This window comes from Myzus persicae, unplaced genomic scaffold (genome assembly GCF_001856785.1).
Source record: "Myzus persicae strain clone G006 unplaced genomic scaffold, MPER_G0061.0, whole genome shotgun sequence".
NCBI classification, from domain to species: Eukaryota; Metazoa; Arthropoda; class Insecta; order Hemiptera; family Aphididae; genus Myzus; species Myzus persicae.
In genome coordinates this window covers 22,231-38,929 of record NW_019103124.1, presented here as the reverse complement: position 1 = coordinate 38,929, position 16,699 = coordinate 22,231, and the positions used below count along the sequence as shown (strand labels likewise).

At 29.7% G+C, this 16,699-nt stretch overlaps 1 protein-coding gene across 1 annotated transcript; it reads right to left on the bottom strand.

Annotated features, from left to right (window-relative positions):
• Positions 1 to 11,135: 11,135 nt before the first annotated feature.
• On the bottom strand, positions 11,136 to 16,078 carry LOC111033833 (ATP synthase subunit alpha, mitochondrial-like). Its single transcript, XM_022314763.1, has 10 exons — positions 15,504 to 16,078; positions 14,258 to 14,380; positions 13,208 to 13,321; positions 12,787 to 13,127; positions 12,564 to 12,712; positions 12,275 to 12,444; positions 11,892 to 12,206; positions 11,675 to 11,819; positions 11,387 to 11,504; positions 11,136 to 11,300 (listed from the first exon to the last, which is right to left on the bottom strand). The coding sequence occupies exons 1-10, from the start codon at positions 15,567 to 15,569 to the stop codon at positions 11,192 to 11,194; spliced, it is 1,650 nt and encodes a 549-aa protein (XP_022170455.1). The 5' UTR covers positions 15,570 to 16,078; the 3' UTR covers positions 11,136 to 11,191.
• Positions 16,079 to 16,699: the final 621 nt, after the last annotated feature.

Sequence of the window (16,699 nt, the reverse complement as noted above, 5' to 3'; positions counted from 1 at the left end):
TTCTCCTTCGGTGATAGATTGCAGTAAAACTGTTTTCAAAAACCTTTTTAGTATCAACTACAACACCAATTTTTCACCTTAACAATTTCTATTATACACGCAGAATTCCAGTCATGAGTAGTAAAAAAAGGAGCATTTTGCTGGCAATCCTTACGCTCCTTGCAAACTTTACGATCCTGTGTTATTCGCTAATAGATATTTTAAATTGTTGTGGTTAAGTATAGCATCTAAGGAACAAGAGTTCTCTATGTGTACACGGCTAAGACATTTTCGCTGATAGGTATTGTTTTTTTAAATTGTTGTTGTTGTCGCGTGTATCTACGAGTCTAACGTACAAGCGATTAAGATACTTTTTAGTACTAATGGCATTACATTTTATTAGAATATCATCCGATTATGATAATATATATATAGAATATAATTAATTAGAATATGTTATTAACTAATAGGTATTTTAATTGTTTATTAAACGGTAATGTTTTTTAGGTATGATAGTATTTCGTGGGAAGGTATTGATTTCATTATCTATATCAGTTATTAATATGTTATTCACTAAATTGTTGTTTGTAAGTATAATAATATCTAAGAGACTACAGGATAAATACGTATGTAATTGAAATGATAAAAAATACAAGTGAATAAAATATATGTTGAAGGGTGGTGGGTGTGGTGGAGGTAAATATAATAATATATGTATCGGTTTCTTGATGATCGGGCGGGGAGATCAGGGTGGGAGTTAAATATACATCACGTACTTGTGTGATCGGGTGACGGGCGGGAATGTTAGGGAGAGAGAAAATATACATCGCGCACGTGTGTGATCGAGCGGTATGTGATAAGATTGTAAGGATCGTAAAGATTGCAATTACCGTAAGGATTGGAAGGATCGTAAAGATCGTATAAGGATCGCCAGCAGAAGTCCCCTTTTTATTCTTCTGTCATGTGTTGTTGGTTATCTAGATTAAAATATTTATCTTTTTAGCTTATCTATGTAAAATAAATCCACAGTGTCTTTTATCTTATCGAGATAAATAAAATTGCTAACTGTTTATCTACAGATAATTAGATACAATTTTTATTCACAATTTCACTTTATTTTTTAGATTATTCAAAAATGTTTAGAATTTGAAATTTAAAACACGTGCCAAATGCCACAATTATTGCACAAGGCATAATCGTGAAATGTTAGTACTCGACCAAAATATTTGACAATTTTTTTTCGATTTGAATATCTGCATTGATTATTGTGTTTCGTTACAATTAATTTGTCATTAACTCGTTAACTGAACAATACAATAACCGTGTCCAGATAATTTAGAATGTTCGATTTCTTTATATGCATCAAACGTTGATCTTTTTCATCCAAGTTTATTAACTTATTTTTATCGTATTTTAAGTAAAATAATAAATAATATTAAGTATAAGATTATAAATAAGTGTGTATATTATTTTTAATTTTTTTTTTTAAGAAATTTACAATCTATACACAAAGGCAAAGTAAAAATATGAGCTACAAACAATTAATAAGTGAAAAAATGGCGAGGGAAGAAACCATCCAATGATTGAACTTCCTGCATTAGAATTAAAATCATAAATGCTTTAAAACCTAAAAACTGCATAATTATTTTTGTTTTCTATCTAGATAAAAAGCAGTTTATCTTTTCTTTTATCTGGATCATTTTTGCTATTCATTTATCAGTTATCTTAGTCTTAGCCTAGTTACATTTTCAATGCGTTATATGTTATCTGTGCATAACACTGATTCCAGTGTTTATGAATGTATGAAGTGGAAAACACTATTCATTTTTTACTCCATTGATCTGCGAAATGACCATAAATGTCGTATCAAATATCACAAGTTTTCAAAAGGGCGTTTTGAATTATTTTTAAGTGTCATTCTTTGTTCTTATATATTCGGACTTTCTGAGTTAGGCGTATACATTTATATTCCTTTATATACGTAGTATAAAAGAAACGTCAAGCTCAACATAATATTATTATTTTGAACTGATAGAGCTACGATTTTACATCGTTTAAGTGAAAAGGTAATTTGAAACTTTTAATCATCCACAGTACTATATATCTTTTTAAAGTTTGATTTTAGGTACTGAAAATTATGGTAAAGTTTTGACCGACTGAGAGTCACAAGCAGATCTCATGTCAAAATCCAAAATATGGTCAGTCAGGTCATGTTATACACAAACTAAAATTTGGAAACTTAAGACTTTATAACAATTGAAAATCTATTTGTAGGTAATGTAAAAAGTTTTGGATATTAAGTAAAACAAAAGACGAATGACTACTAATATATTCATATGGAGTAAAAGCACTTTGATTAATATAAAACACTTCAACGTTTAAGACATTATTTAAAATTAAATCAGTACTATTTTATACATAATACACATATATTTATATATTTTTACCTACTTATTTAATATATTTTATATTATAAGCAACAGTCTACTTAAATTGAATATTTAAACAGTATAACAATATGTAAATCAATAATGTGAGAAACATATTCGTTTGTTCATGTATTATGTCGTTTTCCATAAAACATAAATCGTAGTTACTACAGACTATTATATAACATAGTATACTATTTTGATGTCATTTCTAAACAAGAATTTTTAAAAACCGTAATTTGTGTACTTTGTCATTTAAGCGTAAGAATTAATATAATATTTAGAAGATTTACAAGTTAAATGTCCCGTCAAATCCCAGTTTCCTCTAATGGAAAAAAATTAACAGTAATATTAAATAATAATTTTTCAAACTTCTAAACGGGAAATACTTTAATGATAATATAGGTAATCAGATTTGAATATTGGAAACCTCTATCGTATTATATACTAGGTGCCTACATGCTGATTTATAGTGTAACATTTATTAAATGTCAAATTTTTCTAAATGAATTGTATGATATTTTTTTTCCGAAATTGCATACATTTATTATGGTATTCAAACTAATTTTTAATATTTAATATTTGATATTTGTAATGAATATGATACCTGTCCTATACCTAACACTATAATCATAATATTCCATTTTTATGTTTCTTATCGGATACCATTAAAGCAAAACGAATCTGTTTTTTTTTTCCTATGTTTGAGTTTGAATCACGAAAATAGGCAAATATCACATCACACAATATGAATTAAACAATATTTTATGTGTAAATAGTAAATACTATATAATAGTATGCACTTTAAACTTTAAAGCATCAGTCATCGCAAGTCATCAATAGTTGTTATTTAATAAAATCATTTTTTTTTTTTTTTTACAGCCAAATTTTAATGAACTGAAATGTACATATTGTTTTGTAAATGCAAATTAGTTGAAATTCCTAATACAACAGTATATAGAATATAAAATTACATTTTTAATAATAAAAGAAGTATGCGGTCCCCAATTAATTTTAAGGGTTCATTTTTCGGCTCTTTCGAAATTCCTAGGACTGCAGGCTGCACTAATATACAAAATGCAATTACACAGTAAGGTATAATTTTTTATTGGGCACTTAATCTGGTATTGTGCTCAGTTATGTACCTAAATTGCCTATACAACACGCCGTCTAATACGTGTATCGTTTACTATACCTATACTGAACGAATACAAAATATTATTATGAAGGACATCAGTTATTATTATTACGATTGACTTATTTAAATAACTACCAACTAGTGATATTAATGCAGTTATTTAACAACTATTCAACGAATATCCAAAAATATTTTAATTTTTGGTAAAATGACATGATTTATTTTATGCAGCAAAAATAGCTTGAATAACCTTGATGCACAACGACCCATGGGTATGTTACGATAGCCATTGACTTAACCAGATAAAGATTTACAGTAGAGGCATACTAATTTTTGTAAAGATTTTATTCCACTGTAATTCGATAAAAAAATAAATAGTACAAAAATATGATTTTTATTAGCATAACTCATTTTATTGAAAATAGAAATATTCTATCAGCCGTCTTCTAGTAACATGGACGAGTGACTGAAGTTTCATTGCTAAACGGGCCACTATAATATTAAAAGAAACCATGTGGTGGAACAGCTAAGGTTATATTATTACGTTGTGCATCTTAAACTCGAACGCAAAGTCTAACGAGGAACGTATCGCAGAACGAGCCAAAAACTCATTACAAAAGTACCAGAATCAAAAACGTGTAAAACGATGCGTTTTCTTGCCAGACGCCATTTAAAAGGGTTCGATTATTGTGTTTTGAGCACCGTTATATACGTAGTGTGCACTCAGATATTCTATTATGGATGCAGATCGTATAATAATAAAAGTCAAACAGAACAAAACTGATTTTCATGTTCCGTACATTTTACTCCATTACCTCCTTAAACGTATTATATTCTTGTTTACTTGAACCATAATGCTCGTTTCCATCTCACTAAAAAGTGATGTGAAATTCAAAATCAATACGACAATTCAAAATTTAGATTTTTCTTTTAATTTATTCATCGCCGTGAATTTACAAGTCCTTCGATAACTGTTGCACAGTAATATTCAAATATCCGTTGTATAATACTGTAACATTATGATAAAGTAAATTTTATTTTGTGCACCATATATACTGCATTGCTGAGGTTGAAAATATTTTTATTTACTGAATAAAAAAGTAGTAGGTACAACATCGTACCTGCATGTTCGTTTACAAGTATCTACTAAAGCGTAAACTTCACTACGTCAATAATGTTTTGATTAATGATTTCAATAATTTGTCTATAATATATGAATGGTATATCATAAATGTATAAATATTAAATACATTCATTCAATTTATTCGTACACCATGCTCGACAACATTGTTTTTCCACATACTCAGAATCCTAATTTGTGTGGACAAAAATAATTAATATTCAAAGTTAGTAAGTTTTTTATCAAGCATTTAGTTTCTTAGCAGTTAGCACTACAACATTGTGTAAAAGAAGTATTTTTTCACTAATTTTAATCAGTACAACAATCGTATACAATCGTACTGAATTTCTTGCATGAATCAAACAAAATAATATGCGTGTTGTGTTCACAAACATTTTTTTATAAATATCCGAGTTTTCCACTGTTGCATAAATATTTTGACTTCGTAATATTTATTGATAATCGATTTCTGATTATTGCTAAAAAATCTCAAGTGGTCAGCCATCCGGGAGCTAGCAACGCCGGCCAATGTACAATCAGAGAGCGTACGCAACTGAGCGTAGACACCGCGCCACAGATATTGTTTTATAAGTGGTATTTTACATGCTCAAAACAACAGAACAACTAACTCAATTACTCTAAATCGGTCTAAAATAATGAATGAATAAAAAAAAACCTTATTCAATTCTAAGTTTAGTATAGATGAATGATAATAGTATACTACAGTGTAAATACAAAATCCGTTTTCATTCCAATAGACTTTAACGATAATAAAGTATTATACTCTTATTTGGAAAAAAATTATATTTCCCACATAAACCGTCTTGGTTTACGAAATAATTTTATATTGTTGTATTGAGTAGGTAAATTTTAAATTTTTAAAACTGAAACAAATTAGTAAATCATATCATAAATATTCTTAAATAATAATATACTTTATACATCGACACATTTTCCATAATATATTTTTAATTTTCGCTTTAAAAAAGTGTGACTTGCTACTTAAAATATTTTGGTCAAATTATAACATTTGAGTGATTCATGGCAAGTCACTATTTCCGATTACTGTAACTATATCTCAATTTAGGTCACACCACTAGTTCAAAAACGGTTTAAATGCTATTAAAAAAATATGTATACAATATATACTTAAATTTAAGTTATATAATAAAAGTTATCGGGAAACAATTAATTATTAAGAGTCAACCTCTTCGTGGTGTCTCCCAGGCAATGATAATAGACTCTAAAAAGTAAAATAGAAAAAAAATGTTTAAAACTTTTACCCGTTCTCATAATTTCTGCACTAACATTTAGAGTAATTTTTTAAAGTAATACACTTAAGACTACCATGGTCAATTTTTTGAAATTCGATTCAATAGTAATACTTTTTCGGTATTTAAGCATAAAACTTAATTTATTTGCGATTTAATTCGAGTTGTTTAATAATTTATATACTGACAGTCAGATCTTTATAATATTAATTATCGTCTTTAAAGTTACATAAAAACGATTTATATTGAAGGTTATTTATTTAACAAACTTTTAATTGAATAATTGTATATGTCACATATTCATAGAGCAGTCTTACAACAATAATATAGTTACACATATCTATATGACTATATTTATTTATTGTTGAATTTTAGCTTTACAGGGTGTAACAGAAAGATCTAACAAATGAAATTACTTTTGTTCTAATCAATATTCAAACTTTTTTAATAATATTTTCAGACGTTTGTGATTCAAGTAAACATTATCATTTTATTTTTAATACTGAGAGTAAAAATTGTTTACTTTAATTACATTTTATTTTGGATAAATTCAAAACAATCTATTCGTTACTCAAGTGTTTTCGGTAAAAACGTTTATTTAACTAAAGAAGTTTAATTTTTATATTTTTTAGATATCAATAATTTTTTAGCACATTGATTCAAAACGTAAAAAAATATTCAAAATATTTTTTTTGAGAATTTCCTGACGAGTATATTTCTTAATTTATTTATTCACTTATATATTATTATTTGTATAATTGTTTTCATATTTTTAACTACTAACAGTTTTTTTATTTTTTGTCAGGTCTTTCTGTTACACTTTGTATTTATATAGTTGTATATTAATTGTATCAGTTAAATTACCAACTTCATATCTGGTTATCTAGTTTCCCTTACGTCCACATATTTGTTTTTTCTGTCCATGTAAAGATGCGTTGTTTACTCGCCAGGTTTTATGATAATAATATCAAACGGTCAAGTGTGCGTCAATTAATCCTTTACTAAAACGTGAAATTTATGTTTCTTTTAATTAATGCTGTAAAAAATTGTCATAACTCTGTTGTAAGACATACTCGTAATATCATTATATTTGATATATTTTCTTATTTCTTAATGACACCATTTTTTGACGAGTATTTACGTTTTTCGTTACAAATAACATGAATGGCGAATTTAATCATCCGGTCCCAGGAAGAAAATCGCATACAATATGAGTACAGGACATTAGAACGTGTATAATTATAATAAAATACTCTCCTTAAAAATACTTTAAAAAATCTTAGCTCAAAAAACAAGGTCTCAGAAATTCACATACACCAATATTTGTAAAGCTTTTAATCAACCATCATATTTTCTTTCTTCGATTTCAATATACTTACTACACTTCTTTTAGTGTTGTACATTTTTTGCCGCGGCATCGCTATATCATATACTGGCGGTTGTTTTCTTTTCAATCATTATTCGAAGTGGTTGATCGATTTATTTTAGTATCTGTTTACTATAACAGCTAATCAATTTGTATTTTGTTCTTCAGATTAGCTTGCAGTTCAGCTGACCTGTTTAATTATATATGCAATACGATGTAAATATTTACCCAGGCCGAAACGTTTCGAACGTCTCGGTAAAGAAGACGAACGATTTCTGAATTTTTGGTGAAACGGAAATATATTACAGTAATAATACTATTATAGTTTGGTAAGAACCTGTACATGATATAAAAGTTAAGAACAATATCTTATAGAAATGGTTCGGTAAACGTTATTCGGATGGATATTAATATTCGATAATATATCATGTTTACTACTTATAGTACAAACCAAATAAAAATAACTGAAAAATGTACGGTACTACAAATAGAACCAAATTTGGCAAAACAATCTTCTCCCGTATCGATCCGGATGTCTTTAAATTCACTATTCAAAAATAGTTCTGAATCACGACATTGAGTTGCATATTAAAATATATCTCACAGCCATTTCAACGTTTTGAAAATTAGCAACCATAGATTTATAAATGTTAGGTATAAAAACCTCTTTGTAAATATTATTTTACATCCGAACTATTAATTTAAATCTAGAATATGAAATAATAGCCATAGTATATATAATTATAGTAATAAATTTAAAATAGAATTTCCTTTATAAGCAATAAGTGTTTTTTTATATTAAAAACAAATATATAACAACAACATATAATGCATAGGAGTAATATATGGAACAAATCTTACTGTACATTAAGCTACGGGCTGTTTTATTTTTTTCTAACGCTATTGATAAATGGCATAACACGATAAATATTGCGAAAATCGTTATGAGATCATCACACTAGAATATAAAAATTAAATAGGACAATTATACGAATATACTATTACATATTGTTTATTTGTCGTTATTTTTACAAGACATCAGTCGGCTCCTAAGTCATTCAGCTGGAAGTCAAGTTCAATATTTACTTAATTCTTGTCATATTACATTTATTTCCATTTACCTTAACTGATGGGGCCGGGAACGGAACAATATTAGTCCGTGCGCCCGGGTACCTTAACGCTTGTCACACACCCACCGACCCGAGTAACCCAGCCAGCATTAGTTGGGTTCATCGCTCAAATACTAGCTATGTGGTGTGATGATGTGTGTGTATGTGTGTATGTGTGTGTGTGTGTAGGCTTAAAATTAATGTACAAATAGGTGACTTGGATAAAATGGTAGCAAGATTTGGTTATTAAGTTGCTGTATTATACACAAATTGGAAATAATGACTGTTGACCAAAATAAATAGAAATTAAAAATCACAAATCTAATTACAATGATAATGCGCAGCCCTCGTGGCCGAGTACAATTAAATGATAGTATTATATGACCGTTCTGGCAGAACAAGATAATAATATAGTCAGCTGTTTGAAGTGTTATAGATAATGATATACCTATAGTTAAATTAATCCGAATCGATTGTCTGTATTGCTGGTAACAATAGGCATATAACATAATAATAATAGCAATCGTACAATGCACCGCTTCACAGAAATATAAAATGGGTACTCACTGATTAACAAACGATAGCTGGTCAGACTGGAGGACAGCTGGCCAGTCTGGTCCATATCCTAAAAAAATGTTAGTAATCGCACACAAACCACACGGAAAACAATATAAAAAACATTTTCAATAATCATACGGTAACCTACAACGGTTTAATAACACGTAGCGATTTTCGTTACGGAAATTAATAAATAACAATATAATAACAAGTGGCGGTTTGAGCCCACAAATGTATATAGTATGATCATATTATACTCGTAATATGAAACCACAATACAAACAAAGGGTGGCGTTTTGCGCACGCGTGATGGGTATGTAATAAAAAGAGGCGATTCGAGCCCACGAATACAACTAAAAATAATATATAATATTGTTTTGTGACACCTCGATTCATTGGTGTGTGCGAGAGCGACAAAGATTTGGGCGGCCGTGCTAACCGGATATGCACTCCGTCGTCGACGGCGGCCGTGTTAATTTGCACACCGGTAAGCCGGCGGCGGCTGATAACGAACGTAATCTACATAATATTATTGTATAATTCACGATGACAAAAATAATATATTCTACAAAAATAAAACAATATAAATATAATGCGTGTGTGTGTGAGAGAGTGTCGGTCGGCGGCTGCTATGAATTGCGTTCCGGGCCCTCAACACTGTACGACTACTATATAAACAATAAATATCGATTGATGTTTTGTGCAAATATGTATACATGTTGTAGGTACTTTGTGCCCTTGACGTTCTTGTAGCTGTAATTATACCAATATTATACTTTTCAGCTTACTAAAAATTCGTTATAAATATATTATATACAGCAAGCAAAAGTTCGATTACGATTTTTGACGTATTATACGGCTATTATACAGCTCGTAACATATACCTACTCGATTTTACTGTCAAAACTTTTAACCTTATATGGGTAGACTCGCATCTGCGAGCATATGAAATTCAAAGTGGACACCATCGTTTTATTACCGTGTATTAACCGTAGGAGCATAAACAAGTTTTCGCCATAATATGCGCATGTCGTCTGGTTAAAATTGTATCATGATAACGCTGCAGTACCTAAAAGGGTATTTTTTTAATACGGTTACAATATAAATATCTCAACGCCATAATTAATTACTCATTTATTTGAACAGATTGACTTTTAGAAAGAGGAAATACGAAATCGGTTAAGAGTAAAATTAAATTGTTCGAATCGGTTCCCATACGCTTGCACGCATAATATGGGTATACCTAGTAAGTAACTAATACCCAACTATAAAAATAATATATTATCGAGATCGGATGACTGTCATTTTTTACCAAAAATATTGGTAGAATTACCATCTACTCCAGAATCGTTTGACGGAAAACGTAATTCAGAATTTTATTCCGACGCCATAAATATTTTTTATTTACTAGAAAAGATACCTCAACAGTAAAAACTGAGTTTAGTACTTAGTATTTACTTATACCACAATAATTATTGTTGTTATTACTTATTTTAATTAACTTTGACTAATTTTATATTTAGTTAGACCGTTGTAATATACCTAGAACCTAGCTATTTTGTTATTATCAGTATTGGTCATTTATCATTTGTCATAACTTATATTGCGTATTGCTTATAATATTGTGTAACTGTTATAAATAGATTGATTAAAAAATAGCCACGAACATATGGAACTGTTAAATAATATAATTATTCAAGCCAATTTTAACTTAGTTTTATTATTCAATAAAAGTTCATTAGACCTAATGCGTAGAAACTATTTTGTTATAAGGATTTGAAGTTCAAATATTGACAAAATCACTTCAATTTTCAAACTATTTAGTAGATAAGTAGTTAAATACGTATCAAATATTCAATTTGTATAGCTAATTCAGTTTAATTACAGTTTAATTAATACATTTTTTTTTTAAAAAACTATTCAAGGTACCTTATGTAGTTCTGAATTGATTGCTTTTAATTCAGGTTAGTACTCAGTGGTATTGTGAAGAGAAATATGTCTGACCAAATCTATTTATTTGCAAACTTTATCGGTGCAATTTTTAAGTACCTAAGCAAACTTAGTTGAAGTTGAGGTCATCGCCAAAATATTTTTTTCAATTTTCAAAAACTTTATTATTAAAGGACTATATTAGTTCAATTTACTTAGCGCTATATTGTTATCACTCAAATAAAAAAATTACTATTTCGATTTCAATTTCAGTTAATTATAATCGTACATTTTAGAATGAAGCTAAGAAATTAGTAACAACAGATTTCAATTTTGAATCTGTTTCATCTGTGATTTTTCCTTCTTTTGCGATAGTTGCCAATAATGATTTCTCAGAGGTCCTAAAAATATATAAATAAGGTTATTTTATTTTTTAATGCATTGTTAGTTGATACTTAAAACACAGAACTAAACAACGAGTAAGTACTTTATGTGTTGTAAGAATTCTTTCTCAAATGTAGTAATTTTGGATGGTGCCATTTTATCAAGGAATCCTCGTACGCCACAGTAGATAACAGCAACTTGTTCTTCAATGGCCATTGGTACTAAAATACAAATTATGATAGTCAGATAACCAATAGATAAGTGTGAATGTATTGAAATACATAATGCAATATCCAGTTGATTTTCTATATTTTCCATATTATGAAAACAGCGATAATATTAATATGGTAACCCACTCTCATTATGGATACTATAAATTTGATTTCCTTACCATATTGTGCTTGTTTTAATAACTCAGTCAGACGGACCCCACGATTCAAAAGTTGTTGAGTAGATGCATCCAAATCGGAACCAAATTGAGCAAATGCTGCTACTTCACGATACTGAGCTAATTCCAATTTCATGGAACCAGCTACCTATAATATTCATTAACGATCAACGTATTTATTTTTGTAGAAAAATGAATCAAAATCGTTTCCATTTCTCACTTGTTTCATGGCCTTAGTTTGAGCAGCAGAACCGACACGAGACACGGACAGACCAACGTTAATAGCTGGACGGATTCCTTTGTAAAATAATTCAGTTTCCAAGAAAATCTGTCCATCAGTAATGGAAATTACGTTAGTTGGAATGTACGCAGACACATCACCCGCTTGGGTTTCAATTATAGGCAAAGCGGTCAAAGATCCACCACCAATAGAATCACTCATCTTGGCTGCTCGTTCCAAAAGACGAGAGTGAAGGTAAAACACGTCACCGGGGTAGGCCTCACGACCGGGTGGACGCCTCAGCAACAGGGACATCTAACAAAACATTACAAAATACAGTAATTAAAATAAATTATTACAACATGCCAATAATAGTATAATACTTGACGGTAAGCAACAGCTTGTTTGGATAAATCATCATAGATAATAAGGGCATGCCTGCCGTTGTCTCTGAAAAATTCGCCCATGGCGCATCCAGTATATGGGGCGAGGTATTGCAGGGGAGCTGCATCAGAAGCTGTAGCTGCTACAATTATGGTATACTTGATTGCGCCTTTATAATAATGAATAGGTATATATATGTTTTTATATTTTAATAAATAAGCAAACTTTTGATTTATAATCTTAAAACAATAACTCAATTCCTATTTCTTTATGAATATTTATGCTAACCGGTGTCTGTTAACCTTTTTACAATTTGGGCAACAGTCGATCTCTTTTGTCCAATAGCAACATAGATACAATATAGTTTCTTCTTTTCATCTTGGGCATCATTAAATCTCTTTTGGTTGATAATGGTATCAATAGCCAAAGCAGTTTTACTGAATAATGCAAAATTTATGAAATAAATAACAACAATAAATTTATGATTAATGAAAAGTTAGTAACTACTAACCCAGTCTGTCTGTCTCCAATGATCAATTCCCGCTGACCACGACCAATAGGCACAAGTGAGTCAACAGCCTTAATACCAGTTTGCATAGGTTCTCGCACAGCCACACGGGGAATTATACCAGGTGCCTTTCTACCAACACGGTACCTAAGCTTAGATGTCAATGGTCCGTTACCATCAATAGTATTGCCCAATGCATCAACCACACGTCCAAGCAGGTCATCGCCGACTGGTACATCCACAATAGTACCAGTACGTTTCACAACATCGCCTTCTTTGATTAGTGTGTCATTGCCAAATACTACAACCCCTATATTGTTAGGTTCTAAGTTAAGAGCCATACCCTAAATTAGAAGAAAGAAATTATTGATTATACATTTAAACATACATAATTTAATTTATTTTTAACAAAAGAAAATCATACCTTCAATCCAGAGGAAAATTCTACCATCTCTTCTGCTTGGACATTTTTTAATCCATAAACACGAGCAATACCGTCACCAATAGTTATAACTCTACCTGTTTCTTCTAAATCAGCCTAGATTATACATATTATTATTATTATTATTATATTTTGTTTTCATTAAATTATAATCTTAGATTCTGAGAGGAGCGAAGTGATTTAACATTGATGTATGATTAAATATTTTGTTTATAAGTGAAGATATTTTTTCTAGAAGAAAAAATTCCAATCATCAACTTTGAGGGAGGTTTGGTACTTTCCGGTGTTTTGTTCAAAATTAAAAATTCTCATTAACTTCTTTTTAAAAATAATCGACAAGAATTTAAAACAAAAATTGTCAAGTACTTATGTCAACAAGCTGTTATATGCACTGTAGCCAGTGGGTGCCGTGTGTACCTTGTTATTGACTAGAAACTCAACACTATTATGAATGTGCTAAGTTTTAATTCAATGATAAATACAATCAAAAACGATGCTGAGCGAATATGGTCTAACTTATTGGTAAAATGGTAACCAAAAATACCATGTAATTATTTTAAAAATAATACTAAGATTTCAACAAAATATGTTCGTATTTTTTCCCTTTAATCTTCTCATTTTGAACTAACGAAAGCACTAATTAAATCTTATTCATTTTCCACAAGAAATCTACACCAGAGTTGATCAGATTCTACTAGAAAAAGTGTCTTCATACACAAAATAAGAAAAAAAATAAACAAACAAACACATCATTTTAAAATCAATGCTTTATTTGCATCGCTCAGAATCTAAATTACAGACATTTGTGAAGATTTTAGTTTTATTAAAATAATTGTTAGGTAACCTTGGATACCAAAAAGTTAGACCATTTTGCATCGATTACAACGATTTATCACTAAATTCAATTAAAACACATCCATTATAATAACTTACGACTTACCAACTCATATTCGAAGTTACATTCGACCCTCACTCACTAAAACTCTCATCTACTCAAAGAATAGTTTGAAATTTAATGTAGGTACTACATACTTTGGGTGGAGCTCCCAAAATTCTTTGTTCCAGAATGGAAGAAATTTCTGCATCTCGTGCACTGCAGGTTATATGTATTGGCCGACTGATGAGTTTTGACATGGTCCATGAGGCCTTGCTTATCTGAATAAAAATACAAATATTCAATAAAATTAATTTAAATGTTATTAAATCATAACCATGACTAAATATTTTTTTAATTGAAATTTAGGATATATATTTTTAAGTAAACGTATCTAATGAATTTTATTTGTATTTTCTATCATTATTGTGTATGTCCTCTATGATTATGTAATATTACATCCTGAGTGGAGCAATAAAAGTATATCTACGTTTTACAATGACGTGTGTGTTTTTTTTTTATTATTGATCTTAATTACATCGGCTACTAGGCCTTTAGTCTACATACGATTTACATACAGTACATGTTATTATTGGTTATATTAAGGTTGCATAGTTAAATTTCCTTTAAGAGGACGCTACACAGGCATTTGTTGTGACATATTAAATTTATGCTCATCAGATCACGTTTAGATCTGCAGTTTAAAAATCGGAGTGAATCGACGTATAATGTTATGAACCTCAGTGTTAAGAATATTATCTGTGTTTTTTGGTGGAGATTTTACGATGATTATAATTACATAATATATATTACATAATAAAGCGTAAATTAAAAAATACTTAATAACTTAATTAAAAACTGAACTGTCGCACCCCAAAAACAAACATTGATAATGTTTTTACCATCAAGATTTATAATAGGTCGATTCACTCTAATTTTTAAGCTAACGGAGATAAACGTGATCTGCTGAGCGTACATTTACTGCGTTACGAACTTATGCCTGTGTAGCCTCTTGAGAAGTTAATGATTTTGATATTTGATTAAAAATTAGGTTTTTTTTTTGTTTGTGTATGAAAACATTTTTTCTAGTAGAAAAAATGCTCTGACCAAGTTACACCTATTTGATGCATAAAAATTAAAAACGTATAGGTACTTGATTCCAATCAAAGATTGTTTAATTATAAGCATGTGTTGTTTAAATGAATAAACATACAATTAATAAAATAATAATAATATTAGTCACTAAGATCAATAAATGTACAATACTGTAATTTATTAATTTCGTGAAGTAAAATTGAGTGACAAGTAATTAAGGTATCACGCTTACTAGCTGTGCGGTATCGTGAGCAATGTGATGAAACAGTTGAGTAATATACATTTAAATTACAAATTAACATACTATACCTGTGGTAATGTTTTGTCTAATGGTGTTCCAATTTTTGTCACCAAACGGAGAAATAAGTTAGTCATTTTTCAACGTGTTCGTCAGTTACCATCCGAAAATAATTATTGCAAATAATAATATATAGTTGCAACCAACGGAATTTGGAATGATAGAATGGACTCCCAACGGTTTTAATTGGCATGTAGATGATGACTGAAGTGCAGTGATCATCAAATAAATATGTTTCTTCTCTGCTACTGATCCCAGCCTATGAATAATCACAATGTCCAATGCTATCTAGTGGTAAGTAAATTGTGCTGCATTTGTTCATTGATGTTATAGTATGTCCTTCTAATGAACACTTATTATTTTAACATAAGTCATGACAAAGTATAATGTAGGTACTCGGCATGGAAGTGAAAACCATGAGCAAAGTGATCCATCTATGTTGTCATAGAGACCTTAGTAGGCGCATCGTTCAATGTACAGACTTTATCATGAACACTAAACTATTAATACAACTAATAATATTATTGTAGTTTTCGTGGACAATGAACTCCATTTTTATTATTTCCAAATATTATAGGTACCTACTACCTACTCAATGTCGCTGCTACTAATTACCACTACAATATATCTTACTATAAGCAATTGTTATTGTACTACATTAACGATATACTGCTAAAATAGTAGGTACATTTATATAACATATTATCTGATAATATTATTTATTTATTAATTTATTTATTTATTAATTCACGGAATAAAAAATTCCTTATTTAGTATAGAACATAACAATAATTCAGTAAAATAAGATAACTAACATATACAAGGGCGATGGCCAAAAAATACAGCAGAATAACAGGCACAGTAAATATAAACTAAAATAATTAGGACACAAGTAAAATTACATACAATAAATGTACAAAAAATAACACAATATTAAGGTAAACTGAGAAAGGAGGGGTCCTCGTTAGCCAACCGCATCATGCGGTCAATTGGTTTGTTTTTACCGTAATTGGTAAAGTGGAGAGGTACAGTAAAAGGAACTCGAGACCTTGTGGCCCGATGTGGAACTTTAAAGTTTACTTGGATAAGCAGTGAAGGGGCATTTAAGGAACCATCGATTAACTTTTTTAAAAAGGCCAGATTAGCTTTAACGCGCCTATCTGCTAAAGATGTAAGGCTAAGTGCGCGCAATACTGGAGTATAGTCG